Raw genomic sequence first — 12,801 nt, 5'->3', positions numbered from 1 at the left:
AGCAGAGTGTTTTGATTAACAAGGGCCCCGCAGAGCGTATCGCGCTCCAGCGAGGAGCCCCCCCCCCAGAACGCCAACTGTGTAACACGTCAGAGAGACCTTGAAGTAACAAGAAAAATCTTTGTGCCCCGGGATGGCCTAGCAGGGCCCCCAGAAAAGCACACCGTGCTTTTATTGCTGCTGCTGCTGCTTCTAAGGCTGCGTTCCACAGAAGCTCTCACAAGGCTTTTTTCATGATTTCTACACTTGCGTTTAGCCCTTCGGCAAAGGGCATAATCAAAAATACCAAATCACCCCCAAAGACACAGTCCCCCCATCAGTGGACTAAGGAGATGTCTCTTGGCAAGAGTCCGTGGGAAGGTCCCCATCTTCTCTCCACTCACCACCTTCCCAAACAGAAGCAAAGATCAGCCACGTGCCTGAGATGGACAAGGGCTCAAAATCCGAAGCAGTAGCCAGCCAAGTCAGGAAGAGGTGAGGTGAGCAGTCACATAATTCTTAGATGCTCCTCTAGTGGATTTTTGCAAGAGCGCTCGGGAAGCTGATGAGCCTTGCTAGAAAACTGGCCTGGCCTGTCTGCTCCTCACAAACATGGCCTGCGCATCCGCTCCAGCCATGCGCCTGGGGCCCTGCGTAGCTCCCAGTCGTGGCCCTGCTAGCGTGTCAGCTCCATTTTGGCGATGGCTGCCTTGTGCACTTCGTCAGGGCCGTCTGCCAAGCGCAAGGCTCGTGCCCAGGCAAAGGCCTGGGCCAGGGGCAGATCACTGCCGAGTCCTGCTGCACCAAAGGCCTGTGGGAAAGACAGAAAGCCAAGAGAAAATGTTTTAAATGCCCCCATCCCTGTTTTGCAAGTATTTGCAGGGTGGATGAATCCCAAAGAGGGAGCCCTTCAGTCCACGGAAAGAAAGGAGGGACAGAGGAATGCGTCAAAAAGCTGCCCTCTCTCACCTGGATAGCCCGGTCAATGACACGGAGCGCCATCCTTGGAGCCACGGCCTTAATCAAGGCGATCTCAAGAGCTGCTTCCTAGATGGGATTGAGGCAGAACCCAGTGGCAAGAAAGTCCTTTTGCAGGCTCTTCCAGACACGTGAGAAGGCACCCCCCCGCCTCTGTGCCTCTCAAAATAAGCCCCCTTCCCAGCGAATTGACAGCGGCATCTTCATTTGAGAACACGAGGCGACACAGGAAGCGCCCTCTGCTGCTGCCGAGCAGAAAGGAGAACTTTGGGGCTGGGGGCTCCCAGCATTCGCCCCTCTGGAACTCTCCAAGCGCTTACCTTGTTTCCAACAGTGTCCATGAGATGGGCTGCCTTGAGGACAAGGAGCCGGGCCTGCTCGATCTCCATGCGGGACTCAGCGAGATCCGCCCTGATGGTGCCCTGTTCTGCTAGCGGCTTTCCAAAGGCCACGCGGGTTGTCACCTGCCAACCAATGCACCAGGAGGGTTTTGCTCTAAATAAGCCCAGAGCAGCTGAGTCCCCCGGGGGTCTTTCCCCTGGTGGAGCCTCCTATAAGCCGCTGCCAAGACAATTCAAAGCAGCAGGTATGAGCCATGAGCCTCTACATGGCTTGGGACCTTACGAGAGGCCTGTCTTTGGTCCAGCAGCTGAAGGGCGTTTGGAAGGAGCTCAGGATGACCCCCTCTGCGGCTGCTTCTGGGCTTTTGGATCCCTTGCCACAGAGGCTTCCTTCAGTGGCAGCCCAAGCTGGTTTGATTCAGCTTGGACTGAAGTGCTGAACACTACTATTGTCCAGCTGTTCTCCTAAACCTAGGTTTGACTGATACGTTTTATCTGCATTTATTCTGGTCCATTGGATATTTTATAGCTTACTACTGCAAACCACAGAGCATCGCTTGGTGGAATATAAATTCAAAGGCATGGACAGAAAGCAGGGACTGGGTATTCCTGCAACGAGGATACATCTGGGGTGGGAAAAGCCAGGGACAATGAGCTGGTGGAAGTTCTCGACATCTTCAGCCACTGCAGATACGTAGGACCTTTTCCCCCTGGAAAGAGCATGGCGCACCTTCAAATCTCTGTCCCGTTAAGCAGAGCTCACTGGGGCTGGCGTCACATCTCGTGTTAAGCTGTAATGTGGTCTATCCGGTTTTGCCATAATGCGGTGTGTGAACTTGGCCACTATGATTCATTCCCCACACCTTATGCCAGTGTTTCTCAACCTCAGCACCTTGAAGACATGTGGACTTCAACTCCCAGAATTCCCCCAGCTAGCATGCTGGCTGGGGGGAATCTCGGAGTTGAAGTCCACACATCTTAATGCTGTTGAGGTTGAGAAACACTGCCTTATGCTGTAACGTGAGGTGCAAAGCTGATTATGGCTATTTCAACAAGCTATGGTTAGTGATGCGTGAATCTAGCCCCCACAACTGTGTCTCTCCCCTTCCCGGGACACACTGCATAAGGGCCAGCAAGTAGAGGAAACATCTGATTCTAGGGATACCCAGCTGCGTTCGCCGTATCGCGCTGCTCACCCGCTCCTTCATGAGCGCCAGGGCTCGTTCCGCCAGGCCAATCAGCCTCATGCAGTGGTGTATCCTTCCTGGGCCCAGCCTCCCCTGGGCAATTTCAAACCCACGCCCGGGCCCGAGCAAGAGGTTCTCCTGGGGGACGCGGACGTATTCAAATGTCATCTTCCCGTGGCCAGCTGGAAAGGGAGGAATGTGAGAAGGGCCCTGCAGAAGGAGCCCCAGCTGCTGCTTGTGGCCAGTTTGATGCCCAGGCTGCTTTTTTGCAAGGGCTCCACAACTTGGACCCACTAAGAGGCTTTGTCTGAACTGAGTGGGAAGGTATTAAAGTGGAGTTTCCCAACCTTGGCTGCTTGAAGATGGGTGGACTTCAACTCCCAGAATTCTGGGAGTTGTCCACCCATCTTCAAGCAGCCAAGGTTGAGAAACACTGTATTAAAAAGTAATTGATGTCAATCCAGCACAGTCACTGAACAGTTAAGAGACTCAGCTAAAGTTCTCCATATATGAGACACCTTAAACCAGACAGGACCCTTGGCCTCACCTGGGGCATCTTCCAAGCCGAACAAGCTGAGCGGCCTGGCGACCGTGATGCCAGGGGTGTCCATGGGGACCAGCAGCATTGATTGTTGCTTGTGTCTCTGGGCTTTGGGGTCGGTCTTGCCCATAAAGATGCAGAGCTGGCAACGAGGGTCCAGGGAGCCTGTCGGAAAGAGAAGCTTCCTACGTTGGGAAAAGATGCTCCCTGCACTGCTGGCTGAACCCGCCGAACCCGCCAACCCTTTCTTCTCCACAGTTGAGCCGTGGAGGTTTAATGGTCATCGAAGAAGCCGTCGGTTTGGACCAAGAGTGTGGATCAAATGTGCCCAAATGCTCTGATCTTCAGGACGCAGGTCCAGCTAGCCCTGAAGCACGTGTGTGGCAACTTGATTATCCTCCCTCAAACCGACAGACGCATAACATCCTGTTTTCAGCCGCTCTCCCCTAACCTTCCCATCCCGAAGAAAGGAAGGGGTGCTGAGCTCCCCCGCCATGCCCCACCTTACAGCAAATGCCACTGCACCAGAGTTCTCTTGGCCACCCAGACAATCCCCATAATGAAGGTAAGGAGAAAAAACAAATCTCAAGATTTTTCCAAAGTCCTCAGGGAGGATACCCGCTTTTGCTTTCTGCAGGCTCCAAGAGAACCTGCATGACGGTCCATCAAAGACACAAGTGAGCAGTCCTTCCGCAATGGAGCTGTTTTTCATTTCGTCTGCGCTTGATAGCGTTGCAACTCCAGGAAGCATGCTGAAAACCAGGGACGTATCAGAGCGTACCTGAAATCCACCATTTGTGCCCGTTCAGAATGTAGGTGTCTTTTTCTTTGGTGATCGAAGCCTCAATGTTGGTGGCATCGGAGGAAGCAACCTAAGAAAAGACACACTTCCTTGCAGGGGCGGGGGAGGGCAGGTGCGATATTTTAGAGTAATGGCTGGTTGGGATGCAGCCCGTCTGCCTTCGTTAAGAATGTACTTTTCAGTCAGCGACGTTGCAAGTTTGAAACAGAACCTGAATGTGGGCAACGCTGATTGGCCAGTGACCTCGTATCACCAAACCATCCCACAGTTCCCAAGGCGGCTTTGCAGCATAAACGGGCAGGCAAGCCCACCGAACGTAAGGGAGATAAAGAAAGGCTCACAACTGGCCCAGCATGGGAACTGTGCATATGTTGGGCAGAGTGCCACCCTGTGTCTGCTCCGGACCAGACAGGAGCTTCCTCCTCAGGTCCAAGGAGGAGCAAAAGACCCAGAATCATGGGACGGAGCTGGGCACTGACCTGGGGTTCTGTCATGGCAAAGCAGGAGCGGATCTTGCCGTCCAGCAAAGGCGTCAGCCAGTGTTCCTTCTGCGCGTCTGTGCCGTAGCGTACCAACACTTCCATGTTGCCGGTGTCTGGGGCAGAGCAGTTGAACACCTAGAGGAGGCAGCTATGATTAGCTGAGACGGGGCAGTCAGAGAGGACGTGAGGCAAAATAAGCTCTCAAGATTGGGGTTTGGCTGTTCCTGGGCTTCCCCACAGACCTTTGTAGTCAGTCTTCAGATGAAACATCAGCACAGACTCATTCCTCGCTGGCAGAAGATTCAAACCAACTCAGGTCCTTTATGCCTCTTACCCAGAAGTATCTACCGCGGTTGACCTAGATCTCCAGCAGACAGAGTTCTTTCTCGCCACCAGATCTGAGGACCAAGCCAAGGATCCTCTGGATCCCATGCAGGTTCTCCATCACTGAACCACAGCTCCTTCCTAGGATGCACCTAGCAGTCCCCCTGGATCTGGAGCTGACAGGGTAAGCAATTCTTTGGTGGGAGTGGAGACTACGCTTAACCGTTTCCAGAAGGGAAGATCTCCTTCCTAGGATGCACCTAGCAGTCCCCCTGGATCTGGAGCTGACAGGGTAAGCAATTCTTTGGTGGGAGTGGAGACTACGCTTAACCGTTTCCAGAAGGGAAGATCAAGAGGGGCAGAACAGCAGCAGATACAAGCACAGCTGCACTAGAGAGGCTACAAACATCCAGCCGAAACAGGCAGCACTCTCAGCTCTGATCTGTGACCTTTTGGGTCTGGAGGGACAAATGGCCCTCCCCCGAGGAGGCACAAGGAGGACCTGACCTCATCCTTCTGCTCAAGATTGCCCCCGTTAGGGCTTTTTCGTGGGTACCTCAGAGGCATAGACTGAAGTCCCCATCAGCTCACATAAGTGGGCAAATTCCAAGTTGGTCAAGCCTGCTCCGTATTTCACCTCTGGATCACTCTCCAAGGGCAGGAAAAGGTTCCAGAGGCCCTCGGATTTTGCCTTGTCCTGCAGGATGAGAAGAAAGAAAAGATCCACCAGAGTCATTCTCTGGTGCTCTAGGGACGTAATTAGATCCAAGTATCATACTGGATGGGATTCTCATCGGGGTTCGTTTTCCCAAGGATTTTCAGAAGCAAAAATGGAAGATTTGCAGATTTGCAGTTGGGCATATAGAAAGAGCTTGGCTGATGATTCACAACCTCCCACCCTCCCTTCAGTATAATACCCTTCTAGAACATGGAGTAACATCACAAGCTTGTGGGTTTTCTTTAATAAAAACCCCAAGGTCTTCATTCTTACGACTACAAAGAGTGGAATTCTGGGAGTTGAAGTCCACCCATCTTAAAGTTGCCAAGGTTGAGAAACACTGCTTTACCTGAACCTTCTTCAGATGTGTTGGACTACAGTTACCATTGCCTACCACTAGCACGGCCAAAGCCTGCTGCTGATGGGGATCAGAGCATGACATCCTTCCAGAACGCCAATAATATCATTCCTCCTACATTAAGATCTACTCCTTAACTCTTTGCCTTCACCCGTCCAACTGAAACCAGATTATTTGAGATCCACTGCCCTTTTCACATCCCCTCTTATTCCTCCTCCTGTGACTGCTAAAACTCTGGCTTGCAAGCTTCTTGGCGCAGGAGGGCAAAAACCCCATTTAATCAAATTATTTTGCAAAGAACATTCCTTTATAACACTATGTCACCGTTGCCACCAACTAAGAAGCTGGTCCTGTTTCCCAAGGATGAGGACTTGCCTTGAGCTCTTCTATGAGAGAATGGGGAGTCCACCTACTCGGGGAAGACTGGTGGTCTCGCAGGAGCTGCTCAGATGGGTAAATGTGGGAATCCATAAATCTCCTCAGCTTGTGGTACAGCTCCTGGACGTGGCTTGGCAGGCCCTCGGGAGAGATGATCAGGTGGGACTTGCATGCAGGACTCAGCGTGGAGTAGCTCCTCCTCCTTGGGAATAATCTTGGGCCAGCCCAAATACTGAATGTCCTGATGGGTGGTCTAGAACTTGGAAGCTCCCTGAAGATTCGGAAGCCTTCCTTCGTGGCAAAATCCCAGGCAAGGTCCGCCATGAACTCCGCTAGCTTCCCAGTGCTTTCGGCTGTTGCTGAACTGGCCTGGCCTGGCCGGGAAAAAAACGCAGGCGGCTTCTGGCTTACATTTTGGGGTCGTCACACCTCCAGCCTACCTGCAGCATTGGCTGCTCCCCGGGCTTCTTTCCTGCCCACCTCCAAACCTACAGACCAGTATCACCTGTGAGGAAGCGTTTGTAGATGCCCTGCAGGATGGCAGCCACTCTAAAAAAGGAAAAGGCCATATAGAAGTTCCAGTTCTCGATGGGAGGGATGCCCCGGTGACGGCAGTACATCTGGAAGTAGGCCTCTGGTGTGGGAACGGCCAGCTGGTTGAGATCACGGTTGCTCAAACCTGGAAGTGGTAAGCTGGAGTTAGGCCTGGCCCAAGCTCTGATTAGAAGGCACCCCTCCGGAAAAGTTACATCCGGCATCTTGGCTCCTTGCTGCCCTCTTACTCCTCTATGAACAAACAGAGGAAAAGTTAAGGCAGCAGGGAAAGCTGAAACCTCTATAAACATCCGTGGACCCACACCTTCCCATCGGGCCTAGCTGCCAACCTGGACCTTACAATCAGCCATCACAGGGTGGAACGATCTCCAGGACCCTGTCAACTCATCTGACAAAGGCCTTCATGGTTTCTCAGAGAGGCCCTTCCCTCAATTTAATTTTAATTGAGGGGTTTAATTCAGACCCCTCAATTTAACCCTGACACTTGGGAACACGCAGGCACCTTTTAAGATGTCATTATCAGAAGGCAAGTAATACACCAGACAGTTGTACGCCACATCACAGAGAGGGTTCCCCAAGGTGGAAAGCTCCCAGTCGAGGACAGCAACAACTTCAATCTTCTCGGGGTGGAAGATAAGATTGTCCAGCCTACGGAAAGGAAGGCAGCAGCTGTGGAGAAGCCCAGTCTGTAAAGGGGACTTTTGGCCATGCTGGAACTGCAGTGCCAGCACAGCAGACTGGGGAAGGCTGCTGTAAAGCAAGGTGGACAACCTTCCGATGGCCCGGAGCCACACTCCTGAGCTGGTGGGGGGGGGGGCGAAACATGTCAGGTTTGGGAGGAAGTTTCCTTCCTCTTTTAAAAAAGCCTAAATTAAGCCTGTTCTTCTGGCCTGGTGTGTTTCTGGGGGCTGGTGGGGGTTGAGGTCCAGGTCTTCCCTAGCTTTAATGAACTGGAAGGCCAATAGTTTGGGGAGTGGACCGAGAACGAGGACCAAGGGAGCTACCCCTGCCTGCTTTTCCAATTGGTGCATGTTCTGCGGAGGAAGTTAAAGATCTTGCATCAACTGAAGGCAGGTTAGTGTCAGAGGCTGGAAAGAATGCATCCCAAAATGCTATTTTGGGACCGGCAGCACACAGAGAATTGATGCCAAGTCTCTAAGTTACTTATTTTGAAATGTGCACGCTCTTCCTTTCCCGCCTCTAAAAGGGCTTCTGAAGAACCAGCAGACACAGGACAGGCCCATCGGTACCTGAAATCTCCATGAACGATCGAGAGCTGCTCGCTGGCTGGGAGGTGGGACGGGAACCATAGGAGGAGCCGCTCCATGGCTGGGATCGTGTGGGTCTCTGCGGCCCGATACTGCTTGCTCCACGTCTGGATTTGCCGCTGGACGTAATTTCCTACAACAGTATCCTCTCCGTTAAGTAACATGTTTATCCTGTTCTTTGTAGGAAAAAAAACCCTACGAAAATCAGCTTCAAACAGCTCTTGGGTACAGGTTTACAATCTCAGAGGAAAAACAAAACACCTCCGGATTTTAATTGGCCTTCTCTCTCTCATCAGCCGGAGGATCTTTCTTCCAGAAATCTCCATCCACCGAGCCGAAATGTCCTTTCCACCGGTGGCCCAAATTTTATGTCAAAATAACCCAAGAAAACAATAGGGGGGCCCTCACGTACCACGTTTTCCATAATCCTCCAGGCCAACAGCCTTGACGTCTATGCTATGGATTTTACAGAGGACGCTATTCATGGCAGTGTAAACCTCCCTCCGCTGGTGGGGCTCAAGTTCTGGAAGAGCAGGGTCCTTGAAGATCCGGCCAACGCAGTATTCCATCAGGTAGAATGGGGTGCCAATGACACTAGGGCAACGCCAGCACGTTAGCAGAGGACCGTGACATTCTCAGCCGCCCCCCTCTGAAAACTCAAACGCACACCGAGGAATTCACCTTGAATCTTCGCATAAGGACAGGACTCCTGGAACAGGGACACCAGTGTCCCCAAGGGCCTTCAAAATCCTGCCCAACAGAAAGAGAAGAGAATTAAGATGGGGAAGATATGCTGTGCTTAGTTTGGGAGGAGAAATGGCTGAAGCTGTGCAAAAAAAAAAAAGAAAAAGGAAGGAATTATAACAGCTGTGGTGCCTTTCAGGTGCCCTGGCTTACGCGATACCTCTCGCTGCCAGCTAACATGAGCCACAAACGTTGTAATCCAAAAGGCCAGAAGTTCCCCTGTTAGCACGTCTACGTAAAGGGTAAACTGGGTGTCTATTTACCACTACAGTCGCTGAGTTTTTCACCTGTGTTCTCTCTCTACTGCATGAGCGGCGGGCAACAGCTTCCCCGCAGGCTTCTTCCTCAGAACCAACTGGCGATCCCCAAGTCTGATGTAGTACGTCGGGTTGGACTGCCCGTGACTGAACTGGCGCAGCGCCCAAGGACCTGAAACGTCGCAGCCAAGGAGAGGGTGAGCAAAAGCCCACACGGGCCAAAGAGCCCCGGGAGGCCCTGCACGGGATTCGGGACTCCCTCCGTTTCACCTCTGCGACTCTGCAAGGTCAGGCAGCTTGTAGAATGTGACTGGCCCATCGTCACATCGCGGCCGAGATGGGGTTTGAACTCAGATATTCGTGGCCCTAATCTACACCCTTCTGCCACTGAAGTTCACTGGTTCCTTACGTGAGCTGCTAACGGGAGAACAACTGAATATTCAAAACAGAGACTCCCAACACAAAATGGGAATACGAACTCTGGTACCTTTTGCTCGGGCCCCCAAGATGCTTTCCAGATACTTTTGCAGAGGTTCTGTGGGGATTTCCATCGCTGGCCTCACAGAAGACGTGTAAGGAACAGAACAGCGCAAGGGAAAAGTCAGGTGGGTCTCTAATTCTTGAACTGCAGAGTCCACATCATCGACCTGAGCAGAGGGAGGACAAGAGCTGGAAAAGGAAATGTGCTTAGAAGAAAAGGGGAAGGTGCTTAAAACAGAGTTTCCGTGCACAAAGGAAGTGTAGCTGCAAATATCTCTGCTGGGAACAAATGACAAAAGGGTAGTGCTAGATATTTACTGTCTATCTGGCCAGTGCCAAAATTCACCCAGAGAATGGCTTCAAAAAAGCCTGTATCTGACAGAAGGATATTGAGTCTGATCTGGGAAGACTAGTTTTAAAGTTTTCTCCTTCCTGCACCACTTTTCACCTTCAGGGTCTTAATGCCAAGCTGGCTAGCAGCTTTCAGGTTCTGTCCAATGTCATCCAAAAAGATGGATTCCTTGGCCTGGACACCCAGGCGCTCCAAGCAAAGCTGGTAGATCCGAGGGTTGGGTTTACACACTCCTTCCCGACAGGACTCAACAATCTGGAAGACAAAACCCAAATAGCCAGGCAGTTAGGCAGAAGGAAGCGGGCAAAATCCCTTTCAGGACGGATTTTGAAATAAAATAAATAGAAGAGAAAAGCAAATGCTGTCTTATGTTTCACATGAGGGTTTAGAGTTATGTTCTTCTTTCAAGGTTTTGGTGGATTGCTGATTTAGGATCTTAAAGCATATAAACCAAGCAATAACAGAATATAATCCTTAATCCATCTGATTAATTGACTAAGAACTTTGGTTAACCAGATGCTCCCAATTAATCATTTTTTTAAAATATTATTTTTAGTAAAAGCAGTTAGAAAGCTATCGGTTGAGGAAACAGATCTGAAGGGTCCACAGAACCAGGATTCAGAATACTTTTTCTAAGATGTTCCATAATGTGAGCTATGTAGAGAGAAAAATAATCCTTTTTCCTTCAAAAGTGCTGCGTACTTCTATGCAAGTTTAGGCAAGCATAATTACTAAATATGATTATCGTAAGGAAATAAAGCCCTAAGAAACGGGAATCTCTGCTGAGCACAAAAAAACTTACCACATCAAATTGCTTTCTGTCTATGGGCAGAAAACTCTCTCCACTGTCCAAATAAAAGTTGTTAGTCAGAACGGCAGTCTTGAGACCTTTGGCTCGAATGCACTTTACAGCCTCGGTCATGGCCGGGAGCTGTTCTGACATTTGAACGCTGGTCAATTCCAAAAAGAAAGAATCCGCTGGAACGGAAGAATTTGCCTGGGGAGGGGGAGAGAAATGTTGGGTGCTTTTTTGAGTGAAGAAGCGAACAGCAAGTATCTTATCTACCTCATAAATACAATCCTAGAGCTCCCAAGTATTTTTTTCTTCAGTTAGAAGAAAACTAGCATAGTTTCTAAGATAGCATGGTAGCCACAAACTGTTTTAAATTCCCAACACAATGATGATCTTTTCTGGTCATCAAGCACTGCCTCATAGCACTGTGGAGAAACAAAATGGGCCTGTTGGAGAAAAGGACATAACACACTGAGATTGTCCACCCATGGAACTGTTCCTTGATGCTGCCCTTGGATTTTCCACATAATTTCATTTTAGGAGCCTCTTCCCTTTGGTCCTTCCTCATCCAACAGGGATCAAAAGGAGAAACTGGCTTACAATTTTGGAGCACTGTTGTCTGAACTCATGCAGAAATCCTGCCTCCTTCAGCTCCCCTCTCATGTATCTCATCCAGGGCCTGTCCTCGCCCCCCGATCTTAAGGCCTCTTTGATGGTGCCGGGGGGGACACGATTCCGAATCTCCCAATCTAAATAGAAGCAGGCAGTCCAGTGAGGAAACTGCATTTATCTTTGAGGACACAAAAGATTTAAGAGTAATGCGTAGTGCCATTAAGAAATGCAGCACAGGAGTAAGCCAACATCAAGGGAGGCTCGGGAATTACAGCTGAGCTGTACCTGCCCATTTTGGGGTTCAAAATGACTCTCCCTGCTGTTCTCCAGATGGCGGGAGGAATCCAGTGGGTTGAAGGCACAGGAAGTTCAAAGCAGAACCAGGAGAGGGAAGGGAAGGTGATGGTAAAAACACTAGGAAAAGCACCTACCCACAGCCAGTTTGTATGGCGAAGGAAGGAGAACTCCGCCCATATCAAAGATCACAGCTTTGTAGGGACAGGATGCATAATTCCTCCACTGGGCCAAGTCTGGAGGTTTGTGCCAGCAAGCCTGAAGGATCCGTAACCTCCTTGCAGGGTAGCAACAAAAGGCTGGGAACATTCGGCCTACGCCCATATTCTTGAACTGTGCGTGTAAAATGAGAGGGGAGGGCTTTAGAGACTTGTGCGAAACAGAATACTGGAGCATACTTGTAAGGGAATATACTACCTTAGCAATAGATTTTTTTTTTGAAGCAACACATACTATTTTACAGATCTTTTAATAAGATTTTCCTGTTGTTAACCTCTCTTTAACAGCTTCTTACGGACCAGTGTTTCTCCAACTGGGCCGCTTTAAGACGCGCGGACTTCAACTCCCAGAATTCCCCAGCCGTGCGGACTTCAACTCCCAGAATTCCCCAGCCATGCGGACTTCGACTCCCAGAATTCCCCAGCCAGCACATGCTGGCTGGGGAATTCCGGGAGTCGAAGTCCGCACGTCTTAAAGCGGCCCAGTTGGAGAAACCCTGCTATATTGTGGATGCTCACAAAATGGGCCAAAGGACTCCAGGAAGGCAGGGATAAGAGGTGCCCCTCCTCCTTCCCTTCGTGCATTCTCTAACCGATTTCACGACCCGGTCCAGGCGAGCTCCTCTTTTTGCCGGATTCAAGGCACAAGTAACATCCTCCACATCCCGCCCTATTCTACATTTCCTCTTGGACAACCGCTCCTAGCCTCGCCCAACGGCTGGGGATGCTTCCTCGTGTACCCTGACACGCTGGGCCATTTCAGACGTCCGCGGGGCAGGAGCTGCGGCGATTCCGCCTCCCCGGTTTTGGCTGGAGGGCGGGGGGGGAACCCTGGAGGCAGAACCCGCTTGGTGCTCCAGGAATTGCGCTCCCATCCCTCCCCGGCGGGCCACAGCCTCCCTAGCCCCCGATATGGGCCCTCCGGATGCGCTGGACCCCAGCTCCTATCATCCCCAGCCAGCAACCTCTCCCACCCCTCCCCTCGCACCCACGAGGCTCCTCCTCCGGAGCCACCAGGGCTCGTCAAAGCAGAAGTGATCGCGCTTTGGGGCCACTACACTGCCCATCATCCGCAGGCAAGAGGTCCCAATCGCCCGCCCATCCCGCCCTCCACCGCCGCCTAGCCGAAGCCCACCGCCT

General features: G+C 51.2%; 1 protein-coding gene across 1 annotated transcript; it reads right to left on the bottom strand.

Annotated features, from left to right (window-relative positions):
- Positions 1 to 165: 165 nt before the first annotated feature.
- Positions 166 to 11,776, bottom strand: ACAD10 (acyl-CoA dehydrogenase family member 10). The gene is made up of 20 exons (XM_063315444.1): positions 11,581 to 11,776; positions 11,138 to 11,286; positions 10,547 to 10,741; positions 9,841 to 9,999; positions 9,400 to 9,559; positions 8,943 to 9,084; positions 8,593 to 8,661; positions 8,324 to 8,505; positions 7,894 to 8,044; positions 7,146 to 7,291; positions 6,594 to 6,767; positions 6,086 to 6,462; positions 5,191 to 5,331; positions 4,308 to 4,445; positions 3,808 to 3,898; positions 3,033 to 3,191; positions 2,495 to 2,667; positions 1,278 to 1,421; positions 949 to 1,026; positions 166 to 790 (listed from the first exon to the last, which is right to left on the bottom strand). Exons 1-20 carry the CDS (start codon positions 11,765 to 11,767, stop codon positions 656 to 658), a joined length of 3,150 nt encoding a protein of 1,049 aa, XP_063171514.1. The 5' UTR covers positions 11,768 to 11,776; the 3' UTR covers positions 166 to 655.
- Positions 11,777 to 12,801: the final 1,025 nt, after the last annotated feature.

The sequence above is a fragment of the Candoia aspera genome, chromosome 15 (assembly GCF_035149785.1).
Source record: "Candoia aspera isolate rCanAsp1 chromosome 15, rCanAsp1.hap2, whole genome shotgun sequence".
NCBI classification, from domain to species: Eukaryota; Metazoa; Chordata; class Lepidosauria; order Squamata; family Boidae; genus Candoia; species Candoia aspera.
Note: the sequence above shows the minus strand (reverse complement) of the source record. Positions and strands in the feature narration are given on the sequence as shown.

Excerpts from the sequence above, each read along its gene's own strand:
- ACAD10 (XM_063315444.1), bottom strand. The coding sequence starts at position 11,767 with ATGGGCGTAGGCCGAATGTTCCCAGCCTTTTGTTGCTACCCTGCAAGG. Across the intron at positions 6,768-7,145 it reads TGATAATGACATCTTAAAAG|GTTTGAGCAACCGTGATCTC; the intron begins GTGCCTGCGTGT and ends TACCACTTCCAG. Across the intron at positions 5,332-6,085 it reads CTCTCATAGAAGAGCTCAAG|GACAAGGCAAAATCCGAGGG; the intron begins GCAAGTCCTCAT and ends CTCATCCTGCAG.